General features: G+C 51.6%; 1 protein-coding gene and 1 non-coding gene across 25 annotated transcripts; one reads left to right on the top strand and one right to left on the bottom strand.

Moving 5' to 3' along the window:
• LOC138633862 (CLIP-associating protein 1-B-like) lies at window positions 1-26,969 on the bottom strand. Of its 24 annotated transcripts, XM_069720341.1 has the most exons (41): window positions 25,923-26,969; window positions 22,848-22,926; window positions 22,111-22,214; window positions 21,921-22,012; window positions 21,596-21,671; window positions 20,778-20,875; window positions 20,193-20,263; window positions 13,945-14,082; window positions 13,734-13,810; window positions 13,519-13,611; window positions 13,288-13,433; window positions 12,965-13,100; window positions 12,686-12,756; window positions 12,548-12,607; window positions 11,484-11,561; window positions 11,226-11,393; window positions 10,730-10,776; window positions 10,426-10,611; window positions 9,927-9,953; window positions 8,781-8,876; window positions 8,430-8,612; window positions 7,823-7,927; window positions 7,424-7,480; window positions 6,629-6,726; window positions 6,501-6,524; window positions 5,888-6,135; window positions 5,722-5,785; window positions 5,286-5,449; window positions 4,817-5,039; window positions 4,549-4,644; window positions 3,826-3,978; window positions 3,275-3,381; window positions 2,690-2,812; window positions 2,042-2,177; window positions 1,544-1,781; window positions 1,409-1,462; window positions 1,021-1,223; window positions 820-948; window positions 537-743; window positions 332-448; window positions 1-171 (listed from the first exon to the last, which is right to left on the bottom strand). In XM_069720341.1, exons 1-41 carry the CDS (start codon window positions 26,121-26,123, stop codon window positions 88-90), a joined length of 4,857 nt encoding a protein of 1,618 aa, XP_069576442.1. In that variant the 5' UTR covers window positions 26,124-26,969; the 3' UTR covers window positions 1-87. The 24 variants fall into 24 exon arrangements, with proteins under 24 accessions (XP_069576442.1, XP_069576449.1, XP_069576448.1 ...); XM_069720348.1 differs by lacking the exon at window positions 2,690-2,812; XM_069720347.1 differs by lacking the exon at window positions 4,549-4,644.
• Window positions 23,212-23,340, top strand: LOC138633870 (U4atac minor spliceosomal RNA). Its single transcript, XR_011311919.1, has one exon. It is a non-coding gene; the product is annotated as a U4atac minor spliceosomal RNA (small nuclear RNA).
• Window positions 26,970-26,979: the final 10 nt, after the last annotated feature.

Below are 26,979 nucleotides of genomic sequence, written 5' to 3'. Positions count from 1 at the left end.
CAGCAGCTGCAGGAATGGGAGGACGCTCGTGATCCCACCCGCTGACGGAGGAATGAAACGGTTTGTGCGGAGCTGAGAGCGAAGCGGTTAGTAGGAGGAGATGTCGGAGGAGCTGCTGCTGTTGCTGGTGGAGGTCTGCGCCCTCTTGATGTACAGGTTGAGCAGCTTCATCTGCAGGAGGAGGGAACAGCAGGCGGTTAGAGGACTCCACCTCTGAGGCTGCACACAGCTGTGTGCTACACCACGGCTTACCTGACGGGGGCGGTCTACCGGCTCATCCTTTAGATGTGCCCTCTTTGAATCTAAGCCGAGAGACAGGAAGTGAGCGTACCTTGCTGCCGGTCAGCTGAGCCAGGTACGGCTTCAGCTCCTCTCCGATCACAGAGTAGATGGCCACCAGGCAGAAGACGCTGGCCTTCCTCACGCTGCTCTCCGTGTTGTCGTAGCCCTGCAGCAGACGGCAGACGGCGGCGTGACCAACACGGCTGCAGCCGACGCCACTTCCTGACGCCAACACTCACCGCACGGAGTCTCACCTGCAGGAGTCCGGGGATGATGTCGGGCAGCAGCTGATGCAGCGGCTCCTTGGTGATGCGTTCGATGGCCCTCGTCTGCATCTTGATGGCGGCCAGGTTGATGGGGTAGTCGGCGGTCTGCACGATGGGACAGAGGACCTTGATGCACTGCTCGGGGTGGATGGAGCCCGCCAGCGTGGACGCCGCCTCCTCGGCCGCCCGCACCACCTTGATGAAGGGTCACACGGAGTTAGAAACAACACGCTCCTCGGGCACGTGCGGCTCCTCGCCGCCCGCTCCTCACCTCCTTGTGCGAGTCCTTGTGAGCCTCCAGCGTCTTCATGATGGTGAGCTCGGCGTAGTTCTTGAAGCGGGCCGGCTGGTTCCTCAGGATCTCCTTCAGGACTCGCAGGGCCAGCGCCCGGATGGTGTGCTGAGAGAGAGGAAACAGCGTGACTCGTCTGAGGGGGACAGCTTTGACACAGCAGGGGGCTCGTGTCCTTACGTCTTTGTCCCCCAGCGTCTCCAGCAGCAGCAGCAGCATGGTCTTGAAGTGCTCCTCCCACACCACCAGGCTGTCCTCTCGGGCCACCTTCAGCAGCTCCAGCAGGGTCCCCCGCCGCTCCTCGGGGCCCCTCTCCCCCGCCTGGCCCTGGGACAGCTCCTTCAGCAGCTCCCCCACCAGCTCCAGCTGCTCGGCGGGGCCGGCTGCAGGAAACAGAGACATCATTTGTCCGAGAGCTGCAGGCCGGTCTCACATTTCAATCAGCCGAACGATAAACACAGAGAGATGACGTCATCACTTCTGTCTGATTTTTCTGTGTCTCAATCTGAACATGAAACCGGGTCAGAAAAACAGACAAACGTGAAATGTTTTCGGGTCGGGTGGTTACCGGGGAAACTTTTGGGGTTCACGATCTTGTTTTCGACACTTTCTTGTCGGCGGCCTGCAGAGGACGACAGGAAGGAGGGAAAGGTTTCAGCTTTAAAGACACGGCTGGAGTTCCCTGGTGAAGACGCGTCCTCACCGTCTCGCAGCTGCTCCACGGCGTCCTCGTACAGCGCCTCCTTCAGGGCAGCCTTGTCCAGCGTGCTGATGCTGTCCGTGTAGTTGTACGGGTTGTACTCTCTGAAGCGCGGCCCGGCGAAGGATCGGGGCGACGGCGTGTTCAGCAGCGACGTCTTGTTGTCCAGCGCTGTGCGGCCGCCTTCCACCGCGTCTCCACCCGGACGAGGGTCGGAGTCCGAGGACGCCGCGACGCCCGGCTGCCATCAGAGGAGACAAGTCAAACAGGTGAGCTCAGTCTGACGGGACCTGCGGCCTTAAAACGTCTCAATCCATCTGTTCTGGACTAGAGAGACACACTGGACGCCGTCCAACCACATGTCTGGATGAAGCAGAGGTCATTTCCTGTCTCAGATCATTTGTGTATGAAAACACACGACACCTCGAAGCCTCTAACTTCACAGCATCTAATGTAATGAGCTCCTCCCTCCTTCGTCTTAGTCCCCCTCCTCCTCCTCACCTTGCCGTCCCGCCTCGGCGGCTCCATCAGGTCCTCCTGGCTGCGGAAGCTGAAGTTCTGGATGGCCTCGGTGACGCCGCGCAGAGAGCTGTAGATCTCCTCGGAGTTCAGGTTCTCGCTGTCGTACTCCAGCATGCTGCAGCGTCAGAGGAGAGACGGCTTGTTAGAGGAGCATCAGGCACGTTAATCCCCGACTCCGAAGGATGGAGCCCGATCTACGGTCCTGTTGTTTGTGACGACTGAGGACACTTTCCTAGACATGAACCAAACACTGCCGGTCTGTAAATATGTTGAGGAAACAGAATGAGGTTTGTCCATGACTAGGAAACGGGCCCGTCGTCCACCACCATGTACCACAGAGCAGTCCGGTGTCGACCCGTGCACGTGCAGAGCCGTGCATGTTGACCAGCTCAGACAAACAGGTGAGTGGAGCACAGACACAGGTGACACGGTGACGGAGGATCCGAGCAGATGGAGGCACAGACTGCTGCGAGGTGTCGGGGTTTCACAGTAAAACACTTCAGGCTTCATACAGGGACGGACATGGGACAATTAGCTGATATTTTGGAGGTAATATCGATCGGCGCTACTGTGAAACCCCGTGACAAGGAGGAGGAGGAGGAGGAGGAGGAGGGGGGGCAGGGTTACCTGGGTGAGTAAGCTCGCCGCAGGGCCTTGAGGGAGGACTGGGCGGTTGGGGGAGGAAGAGGGGAGGGGAAGGACTGAGGAGGGAACTTGGAGAGCCCGTCTGCGCTCCAACCCCACAGCCGACTGCAACCAGCCGGGGAGGAAGAGGAGGAAGAGGAGGAAGAGGAGGAAGAGGAGGAGACAGAGACGTGAGAGAAGAGGATAATCAGGAGAGGGGTCAGAGTTTAGTGCTCGTCTGGAGTCCACGGCACGTCTTCATCCGGACGGACTCAGACTGGACACACAGGACGCGTTCCATTCGTTTCTGCCCTCTGACCCTGAAATCAGTGGAGGTGGACCCTGAAATGTGTCCTGCAGCAGACGAGGAGCGCAGCTGCATCGTTTCCTGAACACTCAGCTGATCTGACGCTAAAAGAATAAAAACTAACTCTTATCTATCCTGACTGTATTTGAGTGTTTAGTTTGAAAAAAGATCAGTGCTTCCTTTTTCCTTCTCTCTGAGGTGAACTGAAGAATAGCAGGAAACGTTGCTGTAATGTTGGATTTGAAGACATTTGAGTGTCCTGAGCCCTGGAAGCAGCGTACCTGGGCGAGAGGCCGCCGTGGGAGCAGTTGGTGGGCGACGTCAGCGGGCTGCTGCGGCTGCTCGGCTGCCGTGGAGGCGTGCGAGCGGCCGTGTTGCCGGGAGACGCCTGCGGATGGACGGTGTGCTTCATTAGTTCTTATAGCTCTTCTTTAAATGACTTGTTTTCTCTGATCAACAGTCACAAACACAAATATACTCAGTTTACAATGATGTAACACATTTATTTATCTATATTTCCAGAACTTTTAGTCTTTGAGCTGCTAAAAACACATTTTTCTTTAAATAAATGCAAGAAACATGTTGAATTTTCTAGAAATTCGTGTTTTGTCTTTGAAGAAAAAAATATAATTTGATTGCAGAATATTTGTCTTTTATATCACAATATCAATAAATTATTTGATGGAGGAGAGTTTATGCAAAAAGGATTCTTCATCACATCAGCGTTTGGTCTACCGGTGTGTGTGTGTGTGTGTGTGTGTGTGTGTGTGTGTGTGTGTGTGTGTGTGTGTGTGTGTGTGTGTGTGTGTGTGTGTGTGTGTGTGTGTGTTACCATGGCGATGCCGCTGTTGGCGCTGGCGTTCCTCAGGTGGTTGTGCAGCAGCTTGGTGGTCCCGTCCTGGAAGGTTTTGGGCAGCGCGCCCAGCAGCATGGTGAACTCCGGTGTGTTCAGCTCAAAGAGGGCGATCAGCACCACCTGGGCCGCCTGCACACACACACACACACACACACACACACACACACACACACACACACACACACACACACACACACACACACACACACACACACACCATCAATCATCAGAGAACACGTCTGCAGACAGAGAAAGATGTTGAAATGCAAACGTTTGTGGACGGGAAGAGACGAAGTAAAAGTGAAAGTTGGAGCAGGACCCCGGAGCTGTAAGTTGCAGGTGAAAGGTCACAGAGTCTGTCAAAGGTCAATAAAAGTCTCTTTTCGCTGTTAAGAGAAAAAGCCTGCTGGTTGCAGTGAACATGCAGCGCGTCACTTGAAGTCTTCTTCCAGTTTCAGGTTGTTGTTGCTGCAGCAGAGTTCAGACTGCGCTGATGAAACTCTGCAGCTCTTCATGCACTAACACTTCCTCAGTCTCCCGTTTGTTTTAATATGAAGCTTCACGCGGTGTTTCAGAGCAGTTAGTGTTGGAAAGCGTTCCCGCTCCTCGCTCTCAGGTTGTTCGTTTTCACATCCGGTCCGAGGACTGCAGGTCGAGGAGGTTATTTACGCTGCTCGTGCTGTTTGATGGATAATCTACCTGCTTGCACCTCTCCTCCAGGTTGCCCTCCCCAGGCAGAGAGGCCACGGTGCTGGGTCGGCCTGACAAATCCTCCCCTGCCCAGTTCTGAAGGGTCTGGGGGTGTTGGTGGATGGAAGGAAGGCGATTGGGGAAAACAATGAAGACATGAAAACAAAAAACAAATAAAGAAACGCTGCAATGGAACTTAAAGGAAATGAAAGGGGGAGCGGTGCTGTGAGGGAGGAAGAGGGCGACACCGGGACGCCCCCTCGCCCCGCCCTCCTACCTTGCGGACGTCGGAGCTCTTGGGCTCGGTGGTCCAGGTGATGATGCGCGAGACGGCGAGGCGCGTCTCGCTGGAGTTGACGAAGTCGGCCGGGTCCATCTGGCGGGCCAGAGCCTCGATGTAGCGCAGGATGGCCACCTTCACCTTCAGGTTGGGCGTCTGCGTCTGATCCACGATGAAGCGCATCAGGATGTTGAACTGCTGCTCGTAAGAGAAGGACTCTCTGCAGCGAGACGGGAGAGGAACATGCAGCGCTGGTGAAGCCAACACAAACACCTTGATCCTGATTGACTCTCAGCTTTACACTTCAAAATGGAAACACGTTGTCCCTCTGGATTCAAACCAGCCACACCAGGTGTACAGCTCCTCCACTTTATATTCAGATACACAAAGAATGTAAACGATGAAGTTTAGCTTGACATTCATGGAACAGCTGTGTGCACTGGGCAGATGTTTACATGGTGCTGACCTGGTGACATCCAGGGCCTTCTGGACTTTGGCCTGGACGGAGCCCAGCAGGTCGGCCCCCATTTTCTTCAGCAGCTGGGTGAGCAGGACGAAGAGCCAGTCCTGCAGGTCGTCCCTGTGCAGCACGATGAAGTCCACCAGCGTCTCCAGGAACATGCTGAAGACCTGCGGCAGAGGGAGGGACGATGAGGAGGAGGAGGAGGGAGGAGGAAGGATGGCAGGCAGGTCTGATCAGTACGGGGGTCAACACTTACTCTCTGGGGTTTGTTAGAGTCCACAGCAGCGAGGAGGCATGCAACAGAGAAACACAGTGTGTTAGTTGGTCCTACAGTTAGTGGTGACGGTGAGCAGGGAGATCACTCAGACCAGGAGGTGCAGCTCTCCTCGGCTGTGGTTCAGGGAGGGGGAAGCATGCTGTGCGTTGAAGAGACTCTCACCTTGCTGTGAGGGTCCGCAAACATCCTGGTGAAGATCTCACAAAGCCTCTTCAGCTCCACACGACTGAGGGACAGAGACCAGACGCACAGTCAGCACAAAACTGACAGACAGTTTCCTGAACTTGAATTCGGACCCTCGGGTGAGGCCTCTCCTCCTCACACCCACCTGAGCATCCTCTGGCTCTTGAGCAGGTTCTGCAGCCCCAGCAGCCCCTCCTTCCTCTCGGACCAGTTGGCGCTGGCGCAGTGGTTCAGCACCTCCGCCACGTCCTCCGTCTGACGCAGGTAGTGCGGCGCCATGCCGCCGTTGCGCGAGCTGTACGAGCGCTCCGAGCAGGCGCTGGAGGCGTCGCTGTTGGCGTCGTCGTCCGAGTACATGCCCGGCGACTCGAAGCGCCGCCTCACCGGCCTCCGCTGCGTCGGAGAGAAGATGGAGGAGTTCAGAGACAGCGAGGGAACCGGCAGCAGTCCGACGCTCAGAGGATCTAGCATGCAGCTACAGTCGGAGTCATGCAGCTTTCTAATGACATGATGTGAGATGGAGCGCTGAGCTTTCTTCACGTCAACATGCTGGACTCATTAACAGCAGCCAGCGCCTCTGAATGAGGAGAAAAACTGAGACACACATTCTCCTCAGCTTCAGTCTCTAAGGATGATGTTAGAAAGAAGATTTAGGAATCAGGAAAGAATCCTATAACTGTCAGAGTCAGTGTGTGAAGCTCATGCTCTGCATGCAGTGACAGAACACAACGGCTCTGAGGCAGGTGGGATCGATGTACCTTATTCCTCGAGTCTCCTAAGAGCTGAAACGTACAGAGTCCAGAGAGAGAGAGCACAGAGGGCGTTAACTCCCACCGTCGCCAGCGTCAGTCACACCGAGGGAATCTGTTCTCGGATCTGTTCTTACCAGAGCGTCGGCGACGGCCGCCTCCACCTCGGTGCCGGTGTTCAGGATCCTCATGGCGTTGACGGTGGCCGAGATCCGAGCCTGGTGGGACAGCCGGTCTGAGCAAGAGAAGGTCGAGAGAAGCTGGGCGTGAGGATCGACCGTGGTGGTGCAGTTTGGAAGCAGACACTTCAAATGGAACAAAACAAGGAGGGATGAAGAGGCCGATGCACGCTTCACTTCCAAACAGAAACGTCTCCTTAATGTCGGACGAAGACGAGGAAGTATTTGGGAGTGAAGAGTGTCCCGGTCCCGTTTCTAACTGCGTGAGATGAACTGATTATCTGCATGTTTCGGTTGGACTCAGAGAGTTGCTGGAAGTCAGTGATTTAATACCAAAGACTTGTCAGCGTGGACAAAGAGACCCAACTCAGAGCAATAAGCTGTTCTTTAACGAAATTTAAAAAAAAAAAGGTGCAGCCTGTAAAGTGTTAAATCAACAAAAAATACAACGAAAATTCAAATAATACTGTAAACATGAGAATGCCCGCATTGCAAAAAAAAAAAGGCAGAAGCAGAATATTTTATCTTCATAATTTATTCTTCCTATTAGTACGAATTCTTAAAGCAGCCACAAACATGGGATTTGTGTGATTGTGTGTCGCCCCCTGCAGGTGAGTGACATGTTTAGCTCGGGCCGTGCAGGGAGGGGATCGACGGAGCCGGAGAACTCCTTTAACCAGATGAATGAAGCGAAGCGAGCAGCTGAGCTCCTTGTTTATCTGGTTAGGGGAGTGACTCGGCCTCACGGGTCACCTGAGTAGCCCTCTGCAGAGGACAGGGCGCTGGTGGAGCGGGAGTGACGGCGGGTCGCTGAGGAAAGTTAGAAGAGATCGACAGATAACAGGCTGCCGTCAGCATCATCATCATCATCACGCTACCTGGACAACCAACACATGCCCTGACAGCATCTCTACCTGCTGCGACAAGTGTTTCAGCAGCTTTACGAGTCTTTTCATTAGTGGACAGACAGAATCTGGACATTTAAATGGGGAGCATGCAGAGAAATAAGCAGCAGAACAGATTATAGAAGACAGCTGCAGCGTAGGAAGGTCCCGAAAGAGTTCCACACTCGTTCTGGGCACTTCCCAAACTTGAAATCAAATGCAGTGTTTCTCCCCTGAGAGAGGGCGGGGGCTTCAGTGCTGTACTCACCCAGGGGGGAGAAGCCCCTGGCGGGGCTGGTGTCACGGCTGCTCTCGCGACTGGTTTCGCGGCTGCAGCCCTGACTCACGCTCGGTCGAGGGATTCGACTCCGGGCTGGAGAGGCGAGGCAGAGACACGGAGACACGGAGACACAGAGACACAGAGAGACAGACAGCAGCGCAGGGCAGAGTTTAGCTTGTAGCACATGGAGGCAGACACCGACACACCTGGAGCTCTGAGGAGGTGGTTAGTCAGGCAGGAGGAAAGGAGAGGAGGACCGTGAGAGGCAGCAGGATGAGTTGGAGGAAGAGGAACTGCATGCAGGTCAGCCTCAGGACGAACAAACACTTCACCTGTCCTGCTTTAATGGCTCAGGTCTGTCTTCTTTACAGAAGAAGATGCCGTCGCGTTCAACTTTTAAAAGCTTTGAGCTGATTTTATCCTTCAAACCAGAAGATCCAGATTGTTGAATTTTCAAATCAACAGTTGTGGACAATTGTTTAAACTCTGAAACTCAACCTGCCACTTCTTCCACTAATTCTGTTTCCAGTTGTTTACCACTCCTTAATAAAAGACTTTTATTTTGAAAAGAATTGGTCTTCCTGTGAGTCCTTACCCAGGCCTGATCGGGTGGGGCTGGTCTCCCGGCTGCAGCCGTGGCTGCGGTGACCTCGAGGTCGTTTCTTGTCGATGAGGCTGGCGGAGGGGCTGCTGGCGGCGGCGGTGCCCATGGTGGGCCGGGGGATCCGGCCGTAGGTGGAGCTCAGCAGGCGCCCGGGAGAACCGGACCGGCTGCCGGCTGCAACGTGGAGGGAAATAGTTCGTCACTGTTTGAATGCAGCAACATTTTGGTTTGATTTCTTAATTACTTAAAGATTGTGTCACAAAAATAATAAAACAATTCAAGGTATTTTTTGATTCTCTGAACATGAAAATAAATCTCCATCAAGAAGCAGAAGCTGCTCACGCTGAGACTGCGAGACGACTTTTCCTCGGCTCCGCCCCCGGCTGTCCGTCACCGGCGGGACGTTTCCTGCACTCGTCTTCCTCGTTCGCACTCGACCTGTGGAGGCAGAGGACGGGAAGCGAGGACACGTCACAGCTGCAACACGCTGAATGCGGAGGCCGCTGCTGGTTTGAAGTCAACACTTTAAACATCATGCAGACACTGAGAGAGGGAGCAGGGAGAGGAGAAACATCGACCGGACCAACGGAAACCGACACCGGACAGGTCGTGAAGGCGAGACGAGGGTTTAACATCACAATCATAAATAAGCTGCAGCTCACTCGCACAATTCATATCTGCAACACTCACGTGTGCGGACAGAACAGATGAGGCGTGCAGCTGTGCTCCGGTCTCAGGTCAGCAACATGCACCCGCCACCTTTATTCATGAGTGAACTGAGGACTGTAGAAGGTTTCAGCCTCTGGCACACAGACTTCTGCCAATAAGCTGTCTGTTGCTCTGATCAATAACGTGTAGCGCCAGATGTCGATGACGGGTCGCCTCACATGGCGGTTCCACTGACCGGTCCGGGGGTGTCTGGGCTGCACGTGACCAGAGGCAGCGGCCCTCCTCCGTCCTCCATCACATGTTAAGGATCTCCTGGTTCCCCCAAACAGAAGGCTGCAGGCCTGCTTGTGGTTCTGAGTTTCCGGGTTCCTCTCCCAGCCTGGTTCGGGAGCCGACCCGTCTCCGTCTTCGAGTCTCCTCTGAAAGGCTGAAAGGACCTCGGATCTCTTCTTTTTCACGCGTTTGCACTTTCTGTTCAAATTTTTCTTCACATTGATATTTTAAAGAGGTTGCTGGTTGTTTGTTGTGCTTGTAGAGCGTGTGAGGACCGTCCTACATGGTGATTCTTAAAGAAAGCTTTAAATAGAACAGACTTTACATTAACCTCCGGCCTCGTTAACGGCTCCGTGAATTTTTTTTTCTTTCCACCTGAACAAACATCCCCAAAGTAAAAAGGTTTTCCAGGTGTGGGAGAAAAGTGAGAGGAAACCATGCGGAGACAGTCCATGCACTGACACGTCCATCACAGATGATCACCATGACAGCACTGATGGGGTAAAACACACACCGAGGAGACATGGAGGAGCATCGCCAGCTTACCGTCTGCATTAACAGACCACGAGCCGTCTGACAGGCGGGCGGGAGACACAACAGGGGTTTAGGGTCAAGAGGTTAAGCTTCAGGAGGAGGAGGAGGACGGGGAGGGGAGGGGGGCAAACAGGGGGGCACAGCGAGATTTATTTGGACAGCAGCATCGGATCAGATCCACTTAATGCAAATCCAGAAACAGCATCTCCCAAGACGAGCACGTGTCTCTGCAGCGCCGTGAACAGAGCGAGTGATTGCATCACGTCAGGTACGTTAGCGGCTGTGAGCTGGAGGACACGCTCATGAAAACAGACACTCAGCTGCTGAACATACAAGTGTTTTAACACCGACTCCACACAGGCTGCAGCTTTCATCCCCACACAGAGAGAAGGGGGAGATGTTCTGCTGCTAATCTGCTTTCAGTAGAACCCACAGCTGTTTGGGGTTTGCAGGTAGAAGCAACAGGAAAACGTGCTTTACATTTCTTTAACGGCGTGACCCGCCGTCTCACCCAGTGAAGCGTAGGATCCCGGAGGAAGAGCCGAGGCCGAGCTGAAAGAGGAAGTGGCGCTGGGCACGGCGGGCATCCTGGTGCGGGCGGTGGCGGCGGCGTTGACGTCCACGTCGCTGCGGGAGCGCTGCAGCGAGGCCGGGGAGGAGGCTGCGGCGGGCGGCCGGGAGCCGTGGGCGGGTTTGGCTGCGGAGCGACAGGTCAGGTCAGCGTCCAGATCCACAAACACAACTCAGACCTGCACACGGACACCGTCATGTGGAGGGAAACATGTGGTGGGCTGTACATGGATGGGAGTCCTTACATCTGGCGGAGCTGCTTCCAACGCTGCTCTTCACAGACAGCGGGCGACTGGGGAGGAAAAAACAACATAAAACACACACATCCACTTTAATGACATCCTCTGATACTCCTAAATCCTGTCTGAGACATCGATACGGGGCTTTTCAGAGACATCAATGACACAAACATCAATGCAGACTTGAGACTGTGAATATATTAAGAAGGGAAGCGTCAAGTGTCAGAGAGGAACGAGAGGAGTGGAAACGGATCCACGGAGACAGAAAACCTCATCGTCTGAGCAGATACTCGGGCCGGGCCCTTTTCAAGTCTGTGAGGTCAGAACCAGATCAATACTTCACAGGACGTCCCTCCTCACCACTCCCTGTGTCTCTTACACCTTCACTACACATGAAGAAGAGACGTGAGGGAGGGAACAGGGGGCTTTAAACCTGATTTAATTTATATATCTCAGTTGATCAATAACTTGGTCGATCAGAGAGGAGGAGGAGGAGTCTCACTTGAGGCTCTCCTGAGACGAGGAGGAGGAGCGGTCGGAGGCGGGCAGCGACATCAGACTGTCTCCGCTCCTCATGTGAGCCTGCAGAGCCTTCTGATAGGACGACTCCAGGCCCTGGAACAGATGCTCCGCCTCCCGGCTGAAGTGACCATGGTAACTCCAGTAACACCTGCAACGGCAAGCCAGCGTCAGGACATCCGTGTCGGAGGCAGCGATTGGTCCTTCAGAAAGGTGAGGTCAGAGGTCAGGTGGGACTTACTTCCTGCAGACGGAGCGAGCCTCGGCGTCGGCGTCATGGATCCCTTTCTTTATCGTCTCCATTATAACGGTTCCGTGTCTGCAGGAGAAGATGAGGAGAAGTGTTTGTGAGTGTTATCAATGACACCACCGTGCAATGGGAGCGTCTACAGCTGCAGGGCAAACAGGACGCTTCATTATTTGAAAATAAAAAGGATGGACCTTCAAACTAAAAGTAGTTTGAGGGGTTTGGGGTCTTTATTATGCAGCTTTGGTCACAGAATTCAGTATTTTGATTATGAAACAAGACTTTTTGTTAGCGAGTGGAAACCTTAGTGAGTCGAGTTGGAGGTATCGAGCGGGACGACCTTTCCACCCTGTATGAGTCAGACACCCATCTGCTCTGCCTCCATTAGGTGAAGCAACCCTTTGGGATTTTAGAGCTCCTCTGATCGATGTGGGATGGCCGGCTGCTCTGCCTCTGAGGGCGCGAGCTACACGGCAGATGTTTGAAGAAGACGATCAGCACGTTTCAGAAAATGTAGATTAATCCAGCAGATCATCTGATTACAGATCTGAGCAGCGTTTGACCTGCTTCTTCAGCCACCTCTTTAATAAACCTGAATCTGGTGTGTGTGTGTGTGTGTGTGTGTGTGTGTGTGTGTGTGTGTGTGTGTGTGTGTGTGTGTGTGTGTGACACACACACACACACACACACACACACAGTGGCTGATCGATGAGAACCAGAGAGCTCCCCTGATGCGGGAGGGGGGGGGGGTCAGCTCGGGTTTCTCCCTGGCGGAGGCGGCAGAAAACAGCCGGGCGGAAACACAAAGAGCCTTTTGGAGGCAGACAGAGGTCCCCCTGGCATCGCCATGGAAACTGCTGAGGTAGAGCTCGACCAGGCCGGTGTCACGTTTCCTCACAAGGTAGCATGTGTTGCTGTGGGCCACTCACGAAGCAGAGTCACCCCTTTTGTTTTATATCGAGTGCTCAGAGACCTGCTCCTCCCGCAGAGTTACTATAAAGCACATTTGGAGTTTCTCTCCGGGAAAACAAATCGTCACCAGTTTCATCTGTTCTCACCTCTCCAGAGAGCCCGTGTGCCACTCCTGCAGCAGCAGGTCCAGGAACTCAAAGCAGCGTCTGCAAACAAGAAGACAACTTTCAGTCTGACCTGAACCTCGCGTACAAACGTGGATGAAACCAAAAGTGAGCGCTCACCTTCTGATAGCTACAGACTTGGCCACACAGTTGGTGGTGATGATGGGGATGAGACGCGGGTAGTGTGTGTGCTGCAAAACAAAACAAGTTGCTGTGAAACGGACTTTTTCACGCCTTCATTTTGGCAGCGAAAGTGTCGACAGACAGGAAGTGAGGAGGACGGCGTGCAGATGTTTCGTCTGCGACATCCCTCCTGCTCTGACAGGGTTATGAACATTTAAAGCAGGTGGTGGACAGTTAAAGGGATACTCCACCACGCGTCATGCAGCCGCTACGTACTCGCAGGATGAGGCGGATGACGGCCACGCCGGACGTGGCCATGACTTTGGCACTGTTGGGGACCAGGTTGAGGAGCGTCGGCATGATGGCCTCCGCTGCGTGGTCGAAGCGGTTGCCGAGCAACGACGACAGGTGGCTGCAGGCGGCAGAGCAGAGCGGACGTGAGCATAACTCAATGAAACGGGAGGAAAACGGAGCAGGCACAGATCAAACACTTCTTTAGGTCTGAGGAGAGATTGTTCCTTGAATGTCCTGACTTGGAGAGGTTTGTGATGGAGAGCTGTCAGTATTGTTTCTGGAGCTGCATCAGTGTTGTGTCTTACCCCAGAGTGAGGCAGGCTTCCCTCACCACCTGAGAGCGCAGGTCCTTGGCGGACAGTTTGAAGGCCGCCTCCATGAGCCGCAGCTGCTGCTGAAAGCCGTCGAACTCGGCTGCGCCCGCCAGCAGCAGCGAACGCACCTTCTTCAGCTGCAGGAGCACCAACAGACAGGACGTGAGCACAGACGCCGTCACCGACCTGACACTTCAGAGAGAGACCAGACAAACGTCTTACGGCTGCCACTCGGAGCTCCCAGTCACGCTTCTCGTCTGACAGCACGTCTCGGATCTTGGTCATGGCCTCCTCTACCTCCCTGTTGGAGAAGATCTGATGGAGATGAAGAGGAGACAGATGTGTAAGTGTGACAGATGTTTTCTTTTCCACATACTTCTATCCGCAGCCTGCTGCTGTGAGAGGCAGCAAAGTAAAGTACATATCACACTCCCTACCTGCACGGTGGGAACATCCTCAAAGGCCTGGATGAAGTCCTCCTCATCCACAGCACCAGCACTGGACCCGTCCCTCCCTACACACATCAACACAAACAGGATGCTTCACCTCCAAATGATGCGTCCTATCTTGCATTGGGAATGAGCCAAGCTGAGTGCAGCGAGGATTTTAAAAGGATTTTGTATCGTCGGTGAAATGAATTGTTCTGACCTGCAGACTTGCTGCTGGAGGCGGCGGGGCGGCGAAATGAAGCCATGCTCACCGCCTTCCTCCCGGACAGAGAGGCCCCTTTGGACGAGGACGAGGAGCGGCCGCCGTCCACCGAGTCATCGTCCTCAAAGTTTTTGTCTGCAGGAGGGAGAGAGAGACGCAGAGCGCTCCGGTCACATGAGCCGACAACAAGTCGTCCCTCAGAAAAGGCCAGCGCCGAGCATGCGAGCGATGTGGAGCAGGAAGGCGGACATTTCTAACTTCAGCATAACTGACATTCCTGCAGCACCAACACAACAAGATGAGGACAGCGAGGAGCCCAGAGGTCACTAACAATAAAGACCAACAATCAATCCTGTGTTCCCCCGCAGGAGAAGCGTCTGTGGACACATCAACACCACGTCCAGGACTCGTCTTCTTCTTCTAGCTTTTGCTGAGCTGAACAACGACTCTGACATCCAGCAGTCCAGAAATGTAAGAACACAGATTATTTATGCAGCAGCCACTGGTCTGCTTCTCTAATGGCACTACTTGCTGTTTTTATGTGTTCGTAGAAGGAATAAATTTGGATTTTGGACTGTTGTTGGACAGAAGACACACAAAGAGGTCACACCTTGTTTACGTGCAAATGATCAATTATTGATTTGAGCAAAATCAAAACTCTCTCTGCAGCGCGGCCATTTTCAGGCCCAGTACTCCGACATACTGTACGTGGTTGAATAGTATTTAATGAAGACCAAAAGCTCCTGTGGTGAGTTGTAATCAGTCAGGAAATAAATCCAGAACAACAACAACAACAACAACAACAAAGAGGCACAGCCCCGAGGAAACAACAGAGGTCCCCTCAGCACAGGAATCTACCCGGCTAGCAATCAATCCTGTTTCATTATTCAGAGTTTACACACACACACACACACACACACACACACACACACACACACACACACACACACACACACACACACACAGCAGGGCACTCAGCCAACACATCAGTCATGTACATCAGGTTGCAGTTTTTCCTCCATGCAGGATCAAAGCGGCGCGCTACACCTCTCAATATCAACGCAAGGTGACTCTGTGTGTGTGTGTGTGTGTGTGTGTGTGTGTGTGTGTGTGTGTGTGTGTGTGTGTGTGTGTGTATCTTTTCCTCTAATCGCATCACAATCACATGTTTTCTGAACTGACTTTGTCTCCACAAACCGTGCAGCTGCTACGAGACATCGACGTGTTCATGGGAGTTTCAGGCGAATAAAAGGTCTCATTATTCCTTTAAAAAGTCATGAGGACAGTTTGAAATGGAAATCGACTGCAAGAAGAGGATTTGTTGACAAATAATAACATTTTAATAAGTTTAACGCAGGCTTTTCCAACGTCCAAACGACTTTCACTGACTAAAGAACTGAAACTTCATGACCGATAACGAGCAGGCAAACATGCTGCCGTCGTGCTGAGCGGACGAGAAACACACAGAACATGCCGGGACATTTACATCTTCCCGGCGTGTCGGCCTTCCTGAGCAGGAACAGCATCTTGACCGAAGTGCTGCCACTTGTTGACTAACAGAAAGAAAAAACACTCACACAATACGGAAAACGAGAAATAACAATGAAAAAAAAAAACGCGTTAATGCACCCGTAGATGTGAAGAGCAGAAAAATGCATCTTTTCAGAAGCTATAAAGAGTCCTCTGTGGCCTTCAGCAGGGATAACACACTTCTCAATGCATCTCAGACAGGACTAAACCACCGACCCCCCGTTGGCTTCCTGTTTCTCTCCCTCACCAACAGGTCGGAGCATCAACAGCAGCATCCAGAGACTCCGTCCTCCTCCTGCAGCCTCCTCACCTACACTTTACTCACAGACCGACAACAAGCCCTCATCACGTCTCGTACATTCTCCACCCAACAACTGAGCTGCAGGCAGCCAGGAAGCCCTCCATCACACCCTCCATCACATCCTCCATCGCATCCTCCATCACATCCAGAGGAAGAGCAGCTTACAGGAGCAGATCCGCCTGCACACCAGTTTCCTCAGCATGCTGCCAGCCAACCAGCCAGACAGACAGCCAGACAGACAGACAGTCAGGTGGTGCTTCCGTCCTCTGTGGTCCTCACATCGTTCCCCTGGCTCAGCAGAGGGAAGGAGGGAGGGAAGGAGGGAGGGAGGGAGAAGCCGAGCCTCCCCCTTCTCCTGTCAGGGAGCATGTGCTTCAAAACACTCTTCCTCTCCGTATTCGTCCTCTCCTTCACTTCATCACACAGTCAGGACCAGGATGAAGGAAGTGGAAGAGAGAGGATGGAGAGCAGCGACGAAGAGGAGGAGGAGGAGGAGGAGGAGGGAGAAGAGTGGACCAATGAGAGGAGAAGGGAGGGGTCGGTCAGAGGACAAACCCCAGTGCTCGGTGAGGAGGCGGAGCTGGTGGGGGGAGTCAGAGATGATGGACAGCTAGAGTGTCATGATGACTCAGGAGAGGAGGAGGAGGAACAGGAGGAAGAGGAGGCCCCTCTCCAGAGGAAGCTGGTTGTCTCTCAGCGTTAACGTCAGCCTGCAGCAGCCGGAGACGTTTTATCTCCGTAAGGTCACTGCTGCTCACACCGACGATGAAGAGGAGATAAACATGCAGCTGACAGACCGACGAGGAAGAGGCCGGAGGCTTCATCAGACTGTATGTTTAGGATCATCAACATTTGTGGTTGCAGGGAATATTTATGTTGCTCTCACTTGTTTTCAACAGAAATTAAACCACATTTATTGGATTCAGTCTTTAAAAATAACTTTAAAATATCCACAAGGCCTAAACTTTAGCTCCTGTATTTAAAATATATAATAATAAATATATACAAACTGCTCTGTAAATACAAACAGCAGCACAAGAACTCGTGGTCGTGTTATTTCTAAATAATGAAATAATAACTCATCTGCCTGACACAACAGTCCCCTCTTTGTCCACAAGAGGGCAGAGTCAGCCCTCCTTTTAAATCTCAGTGGTGACAGCGGGTTCATTTTAGATCCTCCTCCATCAGTCTCTTCATGTTCTGGTGGTAAACAGGCAGGAGGAACAGGAAGGCAGACACGGGAGAAAAACAACTCAATACACGTTCAGAAAGATCTTCCAGGAACTTCACCGTCTGAAGGCCTCATCTTCCATAGCGCTCTGTCCCTGAACACAGCTTGGTATTATCTGGACTACAATCTTTCAATCAGGAGGTCATGGCTCCCAGAGGGCTCCAGGAGAGCTCCAGAAGAGCTCCAGGAGGGCTCCAGGAGAGCTGTCCCACGCAGAGGAACAACAGATGATGGATGGATTCAGTTTGTCTCCCTAAACATCTCTGAACTGTCGGTGCTGAAGGGAAAAGTCGAGCTTTTATCTGATCCTGCTGCAAAGTGAAGAGGGTGAAGTAACTTTTACGCAGATTATTTAATGTACAACTGTTTTAATGTATAAAACTAGAAACTAAACTAATATATAGCTGGACGCTTTTAATTTGAAATGGATACAGGAAGTTGTAGCAGTGGATTGAGGTTCAAGGACAGAAATGGGGCTGAAATATCCAGACTTTGAGTCCAATTAAACTTCTTCCGGCACCGAGGCGACCGGGTCAGAGGTGTTCATCAGGACCGGGTGTCACCGGACGGGGAGACCCCCTCCGTGAAGTCCGTCAGCCCTCGGAGCAGAGCGGTGATGGCGGACACTGTTTTCTAGGGTTTCATAGAACGAACAACTAATTAAGAAAGTCGTTGGATTACTTTACCTCCTCATCGCACAGTTTCCAGGAACAAGCAGTGATCATTTAGGAGATCATAATCCCCAAGATGGACAAAGAGACGGAGACTCGGCGGGTCAGGATTTCTCCTGCCGGCGGCGTGGAGCCTGATGGAGTCCGACAGCTGATCGCCTCGATGCAAATTCACCAAATGAGCGAGGAGAGGTGAGGCGGAGCGGAGCAGGGGAGGAGCAGGGGAGGAGCAGGGGAGCAGGGGAGGAGCAGGGGAGGAGCAGCTCCGAGTCACACCACAGGACAAACACAACCTGCTCTAGCTGCTTTCAGTCAGCGCTCAGGGCCCATTACATCCAATAGGTCAAAGGTCAGTTTCAACCTGTGAGAAATGACGGGCTTTTCACGGCTGAATGAGCGAGCTGGGAAACACCCCCAGCCTTTCACCTGCACGCCTCGACAACAGAGGGAGGGACGTTCCCACACAATCACCAGACTCCACTTTCTCACCACATTAAAGTCCACATCAAACCCTCCAGCTCTCCGACGTGACATCTTCAAATGTGGTATTTCAGGTTGTGTAACAGCCGTAGAGCCTCGCTGCTGCACGTCTGCATACTCTCCATTATTCAGGAGGCCTCCAACTGTGCAACCTAAGTCCTGCCGGCAGCGCCTACCTACATCCCCGGCTCTCTGCACCTCCCTGCAGGACCTCCTGAGGCCGAGTGCGTCACACAGCCGGGCCGGCGCTCCAGTCAGAGCTGATAAAACACCAAACCCAAAGATGATGAGCAAGAAAAAAGGAAAACCGAGGTCAACGAGCTCGTTCTGGAGCTTTCAACAAAAGACACGACGGGGGAATTTATTTAGAGAAACAAACATCTTCATTGGAGTTGAAGAAGGAAAATAACCTCTGAAGGAATAAAGTCATTGTTATCATTCAATCCAAACTTATTTAAACCCACTTTAAAATCAGAATGATCTGCCTGACTGAACAGGTCCCTCATAAAACACCTGATGACAGTTACAGCAGGACGACTGAGTCGAGAGGACAAACAGCTGAATGTTCACACAGACAGTTCAACCAGGTGTTCATCTCTCAGTGAAACATCTCCGTCATGTTTACCTGCGAGGTGATTCTGTTCCCTGTAGATCAACTGGAGGAGAAACGCTGGCGTCCTGTCGCCGACCCTGAGCTCACACTGACACACACTACTGCCGCCGCCGCCTCCTCTCTTCCCCTCTCCTCCTTTCCCCTCCCCTCCAACCTGGTCTTGTGACTGTAGAGACGACAGCTGACACCACTCCTACAAAATAAGAGCCCTGGAGCTGCAGGAGGAGAGACACTCTGTGCTTTCCTTTCATTTCTCTCTGCTCAACGCTCACTTTGTTCCTCTCCTGCCTCTCCTCACTCGACCTGCGTCTCCATCTTATCTCAGCGCGATGCTTCCTGCTCCGGTGACACTTACAGCTACGCCGACATCCAAACCTAAAATGCATCCAAGCACATGTTAGCTTCACCAATCCTCATCTCAGAGCAAACAACCCAAACACTTCCTGCTGCTGCACATTGAACACTTTAATATGTCGTCTACTAGAATCTTTTTATCAGGAAAGTACAGGTAAGAAGATCTGAATGCACAAATACTGCTGCTGCTTCTCCAAAGGCAGCTGGAGGGCCTCCGGAGGGGAACGCTGAGCCCACAGCGATGAGGCCGCTGTCATGTCACTGAGTGCAGGTTGGAGAAGGTCAGTTCGCTTTATCTGCTGTTTTTAGTGTCGTCAAATAAAACCTAAACACTGATAAAAGACGCTGCCTCTCCCTGCATGGAAACCTTTCTGTCCCACTCCTGCAGGTCTCTTTTCCTTTCAGTCCGCAGCACAAAGGAAGCAGCTCGGGTTGCGTTGGAACTGAAACACGCCCCTGTGAGGAGGCTGGAGTCCACCAGAGGGGTCCAACACGCCGACTGATAAACCAACATGCTTCCTTTGATTTCTAGATTCACAGCTTCGGTTTAAAGCCCAGAGGACCGCAGGAGACGAGCAGATCGTATTAATATAACAAGTGACCTGACAGCTGAGGGGTTCGGGCACAAACGCCGTCAGCAGCTAGTTGGATTCCTGCATGTTCGTCCTCCGCTCTGCTTCCAGCTTACAAAGGCAGTGTCTTATTAATTATTGTAACGTCTCCTCCTCTAAAATCCATCACTTTCAGAGACTACTTGAAGGCATTTTGGGCCTTTGTTAGAGTCAACGTTGAAGACACGAGGGTGCAGGTAGATGATGAAGATGAAACAGGATGTGCACCTGAAACCCAGAAGGCTCTCCTGACAGAAACGGGGAACCGGCATGACACCAGACGTGCCGACAAATATTTCAAGATGTTTAATTTAGTCAGTGTCACATGTTGGTGCCTCGAGGCCGCTTCCGATCTCACAGAAACAAAGCGACGCTGCTATGGCGACGGTGTTTTGGACCGGGCGCACGCTGTCCCGGTCCAAAACACCAGAACGGAGAGGAGGCGTGATCTTACCTGACACAGGTGACAGGACCATGTTCCCCGACCTCTGAACTTCATCAAATTTACTGAAGATCACGTTCAGCCTGGACACAGAGGAGGGGGTGGTGGGGTGGGGGGGGGGCGGGGTAAGAGACCAAATTCAAAATAAATCTCAATAAACAGCTCTGCTGGCTTCAGGCCTGAAAAACAGACAACTGGCTCACTTCAGACTCCCCAGAGAGCCCGTAAACAGGCCGAATCTCTGCATCCAAAAATACTGCAGCGTAAAATCACAACAAACATTACAGAGCACCACGTCTCTTTAAAAAGATCCGAAATATACTTCATTCATTTGGTTTTCTCAGTTTCATACTTCCTGACATTGCCTCAGGTTTGAGAATTCCTTTGAAACATCTGTGTATCTGCCGGGACTCTTTAAGCAGCACTAAACCTCCTAAAGGGTGAACAGCAGGTCAGCAAACATACGACACGTTTCTCTGAATGACCTCGTAACATATAGAACATTAAACCTCTACTTACAATCGAAAGTCAGAAAAAACCCTCTCTAAAATAAAAATAGGTAGATTTACTGATATTATTGTGGGCACTTGAACGCACCGTGACTGAGGCAGACCCTTCTTCCCCAGGTCCATCCGCACGCGCTCCCCGACGTGGCGGTAGATCTCCACCAGGCAGGTCATGGCGCCGTCACGTACCTGCATACCAACACAAGCTGTCAATCAAACAGGCCGCTGGGAAACGTGGTCTTTGAACGCACCCTCCTCTCTCCTCTGTGTGTCCTCTTATTTTAAAGGTCCCACAGCTTCCTGACCTCTTCGCTCTCGTCAGTTTCACTGGTGTTTATTGTTTCATGCAGCTTTTAAAGCGCAGTGACAGTAACACTAGAAAATGGCCGACATGTTTCTCAGGATGAGTTTTCCTGTCTAAACCGATAAGATCTACTCATCCTGTGAACTTTCAGTCTGATGGTGGTTCCAAAGGCTAGAAGCGCCTCAGAGCTTCACGAGTGAGGCTTCAGGAAGGGAAGTTCATGGGCACGGCTTCCTGTCTTCGGAAGGAAGTGCGATTGTGGTGATGACAGACGTCTGCAGCCAATCAGGGGACGACAAACTCAGAGACCGGCAGGAGGACGAAGGATCTGATGGCCGAGAGGAGATTTTATCTCCGCAGAGTATCGTGTCTGAAGGATTTTCTAATTCGTTGTGCTGAGCTGTAAGGGCTTCACTTCACCAGCAGAGGGCAGTCAAAGACCAACCACCCCTCCTCATACTTTAGAGGAGGAGTGTGTGTGTGTGTGTGTGTGTGTGTGTGTGTGTGTGTGTGTGTGTGTGTGTGTGTGTGTGTGTGTGTGTGTGTGTGTGTGTGTGTGTGTGTGTGTGTGTGTGTGTGTGTGTGTGTGTGTGTGTGTGTAGTACCTGACTGGTGGGATCTCCGAGGAGGTTACAGATGTGAGGAACTATTTTACTGAGCGTCAGACTCTGAGATCCAAACCTGCAGCGACAAAAAACAAAACGAGACATAAACATGCAGCTCGTCAGTGAAGTTCCTGCTTCGACTGAAAAATGTAAAATGGGTTTCATGTGTGATTTTTCTTCTGCTAAATGAGTTCTCCGTACAAACTCTGCTGCCCTCTTCACGGTTGGGACTTTACCAGGTGTAAATCCCTGCAACATGCTCCCGTGACGTCGACCTCTCTCAATGTAAATCCTACAAAAAGGAGAAGATTTTAGGTCCACTTACACATTTAAGGTGGAGACGAGACAGAGGCAGAGTCCTTCTCTGGTCCGGTTGTTCTTGTGCTTGAAGCCTCCCATCATTCGCTCCCACACGTACTGAAGAGGCACAAACACATTTACATCAGTCGACATCTAGAAAAAGATTAAAGTTGATTAAACGGCAGCTGGAAACCCTCCTCATTGTCACGGTGTACCTGCGGGTTGGCAGCCTGGTCCATGATCTTCAGCAGAAGCGCTTGGTCCTGGTCTCGAACTTGGTCCTTGGCGTCTCCGAGTCGATCGATCAGGCTCGGCAGAACTGAGCCGAAACAGAACCACACGAGTCCTCAGAAACTCATCTGCTCATTTATTTCATCTGCTCTCTGAGTATGAATCTGCATTTGTTCTTAGTGGATCTTTCTGAGGGGGTCATTCAAGTTGAACCACAACAGAATAATCTCATTTTCTTATTAAAATACAATCCAATGTGAACAAAAGCTAAAGAAGAGTGTCACTTTCTCACAAATGCATCAAAGTGCTGCATCACCATCAAGGTAAAAACAGAACATCTATAAACTAAACTTCAGGTCACTGCTGCCACTAAACAACAGAACCATAAAGCAGGGAGATAATAAAGGACATAACAAAGCAATTAAAATAACATATTATGACGTAAATATAAACACATGCACCAGGTAGCATTTAAAAATGACATCAAGAAAACAATTGAGGGTAAAAGAGTGTAAATGCAGCGATGTGTAACAACAAATATGTCTTTAAGCTCATAAACACAGAAGCAGAATTATATTAAAATATTTTTTTAATTAAAAATGACAGGTTGTTAAATTCATAGTATTATTATTTTTGTATAAATGTGCACTAAATTCTTGGATCTAATCAATAAAACATGACTTTTACTGCAGGGATGAAGGAATAAAGAGAAGCAGCTCACCGGTTCCGACCTGCGTCCTGAATCTCTCCTGGAGTCGGCTGACCAGAGCCGACAGGATGTCCATCCCCAGCAGAACCACCTGGGACCAACCAGAACCAGTCAAAAACCCACTCAGAGCAGCTGCAACAGCAACAAGCAACGGATCTGAATAGAAAGCTGCAAAGGATTATGGGTAATTGGGCTAAAGCAGAAGTTCTGGCTCCAAAAACCAGGAAATGATTAAATTAAATGTTTTCTATGCAGTAAAACTTGAATGTAAACATGTCGTCTTCCGCTGTGTGAGCTGAAACACGGAACTGAAACGCGACCATGAGTGAAGCAGCTGTTCACAGTTCACAAACGTGTCTGGCAGCGCGGAGCTGCAGCCTTCCTTGTCATGGGGTGGTTTGGGAAACTCAATGAACGCGTAGTGAGAGCTTCCCTGCTGACACCATAGCAACACATACGCGCCACCTGGACTTCCGGTCCGGGCCTTGGTGCAATTTTTGGAAACTCTCAACAAACGGGAGAGAAACTTGAGTAAAAGGAAACCCGACCGAGAGCCTGCAGCGCCGCCTGCTGGCCGCCCGGCAGCATCACGTGGAAATCACAAACCGACTTCAGGCGCTGAAACTCATTAATATGAAGAATTTATCTGAATTTATCTGAAGAAATGACCGTCGGCCAAAAACAAATGTTTGCATTATGTGAAGTTACACTTCATTAAAATGGAGGGTTTTCCCTTCCAATATAACACCCAAGTGATTTTTCACAGCACCACTATAACTTTATTTCACCAATCTGTGCGGGTTATTATTTTTATGGCAGACAATACTAACAAATATTGAAAAGTAAATATTGCATATATATTTACGACTCTATATTTTGATAAAGACAGTAAACACAAGCTTGTCAAGTAGGCTGCTCTAAATTATACTTATAAAAGTGACTACAAGTGTTTGATCTGCAATTTGTAGTTGATTGATTGCTTGGTTGCTTTGAGGTGAACAAAGAGGGCGAGTATAAAGGGTCCCTATGAAACATGGAGCCCGACTCCGGATGGTTCGTCCCGAGGGACACCTCTGATGTCCACGAGGGACACCTCTGATGTCCACGTCATACTCCTCAATATGTAACAAGTAAAATAAAATACTCAGTGGTTTCTCAGCCGTGAACTTTGACCTTAAAAAACATAAAAACACCACTGTTGACTCTCTGGACTGTTTTATGACTTTGAAGTGAATATCTTTGGATTTTGTATTGATTTGATACATCTGACAACACATCGGGAAATCATCTGCAGATTAATGGATTATCAATATAAATAAATGTTGGTATGAGCGGTGAATATTTGTGTCGTCCTAAAAGGTGCAGAAGCAGCTCAGTCGAAACGTTGACTTTCACAACCGTCTTGTTTATCACCGGCTGGACGGCGGTTTAATTTACAACAGATGGATTAACTTGAGCCATCAAACACCCATCTGAGGGCTTCACTACCTCCGAACACACTCGGCGGGGCGGGAAGCTCGGCTCCACACCGACTTTCTGCTGGCTCGGTCACGCGGGGAAGGAAAGTGGGCTAATGGTGCTGGTAAATTAAGCTCACGGCCACCGCCGCTGCCACGTTCGCCTGGGAGCCGCGGCCCCGTTACGGCCCCGTTACGGCCCGCAGACATCACCGGAGGACGCTGCGTTTCCAGGGCAGCGCGGGAAGCAGCGACGTGATTGGTGGTGTTGTTGTGTTAAAAAAAAAAAATTAAAAAAGTGGGTCACACCAAACTGCGTCTCTCTAGGAAGGACTTCATGAGACAGAAAGTCTGCAACTCGTAAAGACAAAACAAAATCTCCTCACAAGGTCCTTGAAGGAGCTGTTCTGGAGCTTTCCATCTCATCACATGTTCTCCTGCGTTCAGGACGAGTTGACGTTGAAGGAAGATCATGCGATGAGCTCTGAAGCTCCAGAACGGGCACGAAACGGACCTCACGGTGAGACCAGCAACGATCCAACGCTACCGTGAACCGCCGCTGAGTGTTGATGAACCTGCTGCCTCACAAACGCATGAATTACAAGCGGACAGCGACCAGCGTGCTGAAGCCATCAGGTGTGCAGACAGACGGAGGTCATTCCATCAGGCGGCCAATCAGAAGCCAGACAACGAGAGTGAAGGACAGATTATCTCTGACACGGTGTCAAGTGGGTCGATGCTCAGAGGACCTCGTGGAGGGAACCCTATCATCCTAACTGGTGGCTTTACCACACACACACACACACACACACACACACACACACACACACACACACACACACACACACACACACACACACACAGTGGGATATAAAGAAAGAATATCCTCCTACGACTTTACATGACGCCATAATGTACTGACGTCCGGTCCAACCAGCCTCGTTCAAAGAATCACGACAGGTATTTGTTTTAGAGATGCTGAGATGTTCCCTGAGATGTTCCCTGAGATGTTTCCTGAGATGTTCCCTGAGATGTTCCCTGAGTTCTTCCCTGAGATGTTTCCTGAGATGTTCCCTGAGATGTTTCCTGAGATGTTCCCTGAGATGTTCCCTGAGATGTTCCCTGAGATGTTTCCTGAGATGTTCCCTGAGATGTTCCCTGAGTTCTTCCCTGAGATGTTCCCTGAGTTCTTCCCTGAGATGTTTCCTGAGTTGTTCCCTGAGATGTTCCCTGAGTTCTTCCCTGAGATGTTCCCTAAGATGTTCCCTGAGATGTTCCCTGAGTTCTTCCCTGAGATGTTCCCTGAGATGTTCCCTGAGTTCTTCCCTAAGATGTTCCCTGAGATGTTCCCTGAGTTCTTCCCTGAGATGTTCCCTGAGATGTTCCCTGAGATGTTCTCTGAGTTCTTCCCTGAGATGTTCCCTGAGATGTTCCCTGAGATGTTTCCTGAGATGTTCCCTGAGTTCTTCCCTGAGATGTTCCCTAAGATGTTCCCTGAGATGTTCCCTGAGTTCTTCCCTGAGATGTTCCCTGAGATGTTCCCTGAGTTCTTCCCTGAGATGTTCCCTGAGATGTTCCCTGAGTTCTTCCCACCGCTCCCATCCGTGGGATTCAAACTACCAACCCTCACCTTGTAGTTGCTGGAGTTGACCCAGGAGCTGGCCACGGCGTCCACCATCCTGTCCAGCACGGTCTGGTCCTGCTCCAGCTCGGGGGACTTGTCCTCGTCCAGGAGGAGCTCCATGATGTCCTGGCCCACCTGGAGCCTCCTGCCCAGGTCCTTGTGCGTCACCTGCTCCAGCAGATGCTCCATGCTCACCTCCTCCTCCATGGAGGACACAGCAGACTCCCAGCCGGCCTTTTCCCCTCGTCTGGTCCACCGGAGCCCCGCTGCAGGATTCGTCCCGGTTTATACGCCGGTTATGATGTCCGAGAGGCCGCTAGTGTTGGTGAAGAGCACCAGAACATCCTGGAGGACATCATCTACATCCTCTGCTGGAACCACATTTCACCAGGAATCACACGAAGTTTCCAAACGAGAGCACTTTAAACACGAGTTGAAGACGACACACCTGACAGGAACCCAGCTGGTGAACTTCCAGCTGAGCGTCGGAGACCGAACAGCTGGTCTGAGTGGCGCGAACAGCTGGTTCAGTGACGTAAACACGTGAGTTCAGGTGTCAAAACACTTTAGGTAGCTGTTAGCTTCAGCTGCTAGCACGTTAGCTCGCTACTAGCCAGCTTGTATGTAAAACACCGGTCGAAGCTAACCGGGCCAAAGTTAGCCCGCTAACGAGCTCGGACGGTAACCGGCGGGCGTCACCGTCACACACCGGTTCCGACAGGGACACTAACGAGTTCGTGATCCGGTGACCGGCTGTAGATTCACTCACCGGATGGACCGAGTCGTTCCCGGGAACAAGTCACAAGTGGCGCTGCTGCCTCCGGACACCGACTACCGTCACACGTCCCGGCCGGTTCCGCTCACCGGTTCCGCTCACTGGTTCCGCTCACCGGTTCCGCTCACTGGTTCCGCTCACCGGTTCCGCTCCGACCTCACTAACGTGTCCGACCCTCGGCCGGCTCACCACATGTCCGTCACTGTCACCAAAACACCACGAAATGATTACTTGTCACACCGGATCAGCAGCTTGTCCCACGCCGGCCGCCGTAGAGGCTGAAGGGAG

This window comes from Brachyistius frenatus, unplaced genomic scaffold, assembly GCF_029030835.1.
Source record: "Brachyistius frenatus isolate BFR_SWC_R1_liver_20210118 unplaced genomic scaffold, ASM2903083v1 Contig_238, whole genome shotgun sequence".
In the NCBI taxonomy this organism is placed as follows: Eukaryota; Metazoa; Chordata; class Actinopteri; family Embiotocidae; genus Brachyistius; species Brachyistius frenatus.
This window is presented reverse-complemented; position numbering and strand designations above follow the sequence as displayed.

What these genes read in the sequence shown, in the direction of transcription:
- LOC138633862 (XM_069720341.1), bottom strand. Translation starts at nt 26,123, where the DNA reads ATGGAGGAGGAGGTGAGCATGGAGCATCTGCTGGAGCAGGTGACGCAC. An exon ending in CTCCAGCAGCAAGTCTGCAG is followed by an intron (nt 13,811 to 13,944) that starts GTCAGAACAATT and finishes TGATGTGTGTAG; the next exon opens with GGAGGGACGGGTCCAGTGCT. An exon ending in GCTCGCTCCGTCTGCAGGAA is followed by an intron (nt 11,394 to 11,483) that starts GTAAGTCCCACC and finishes TTGCCGTTGCAG; the next exon opens with GTGTTACTGGAGTTACCATG.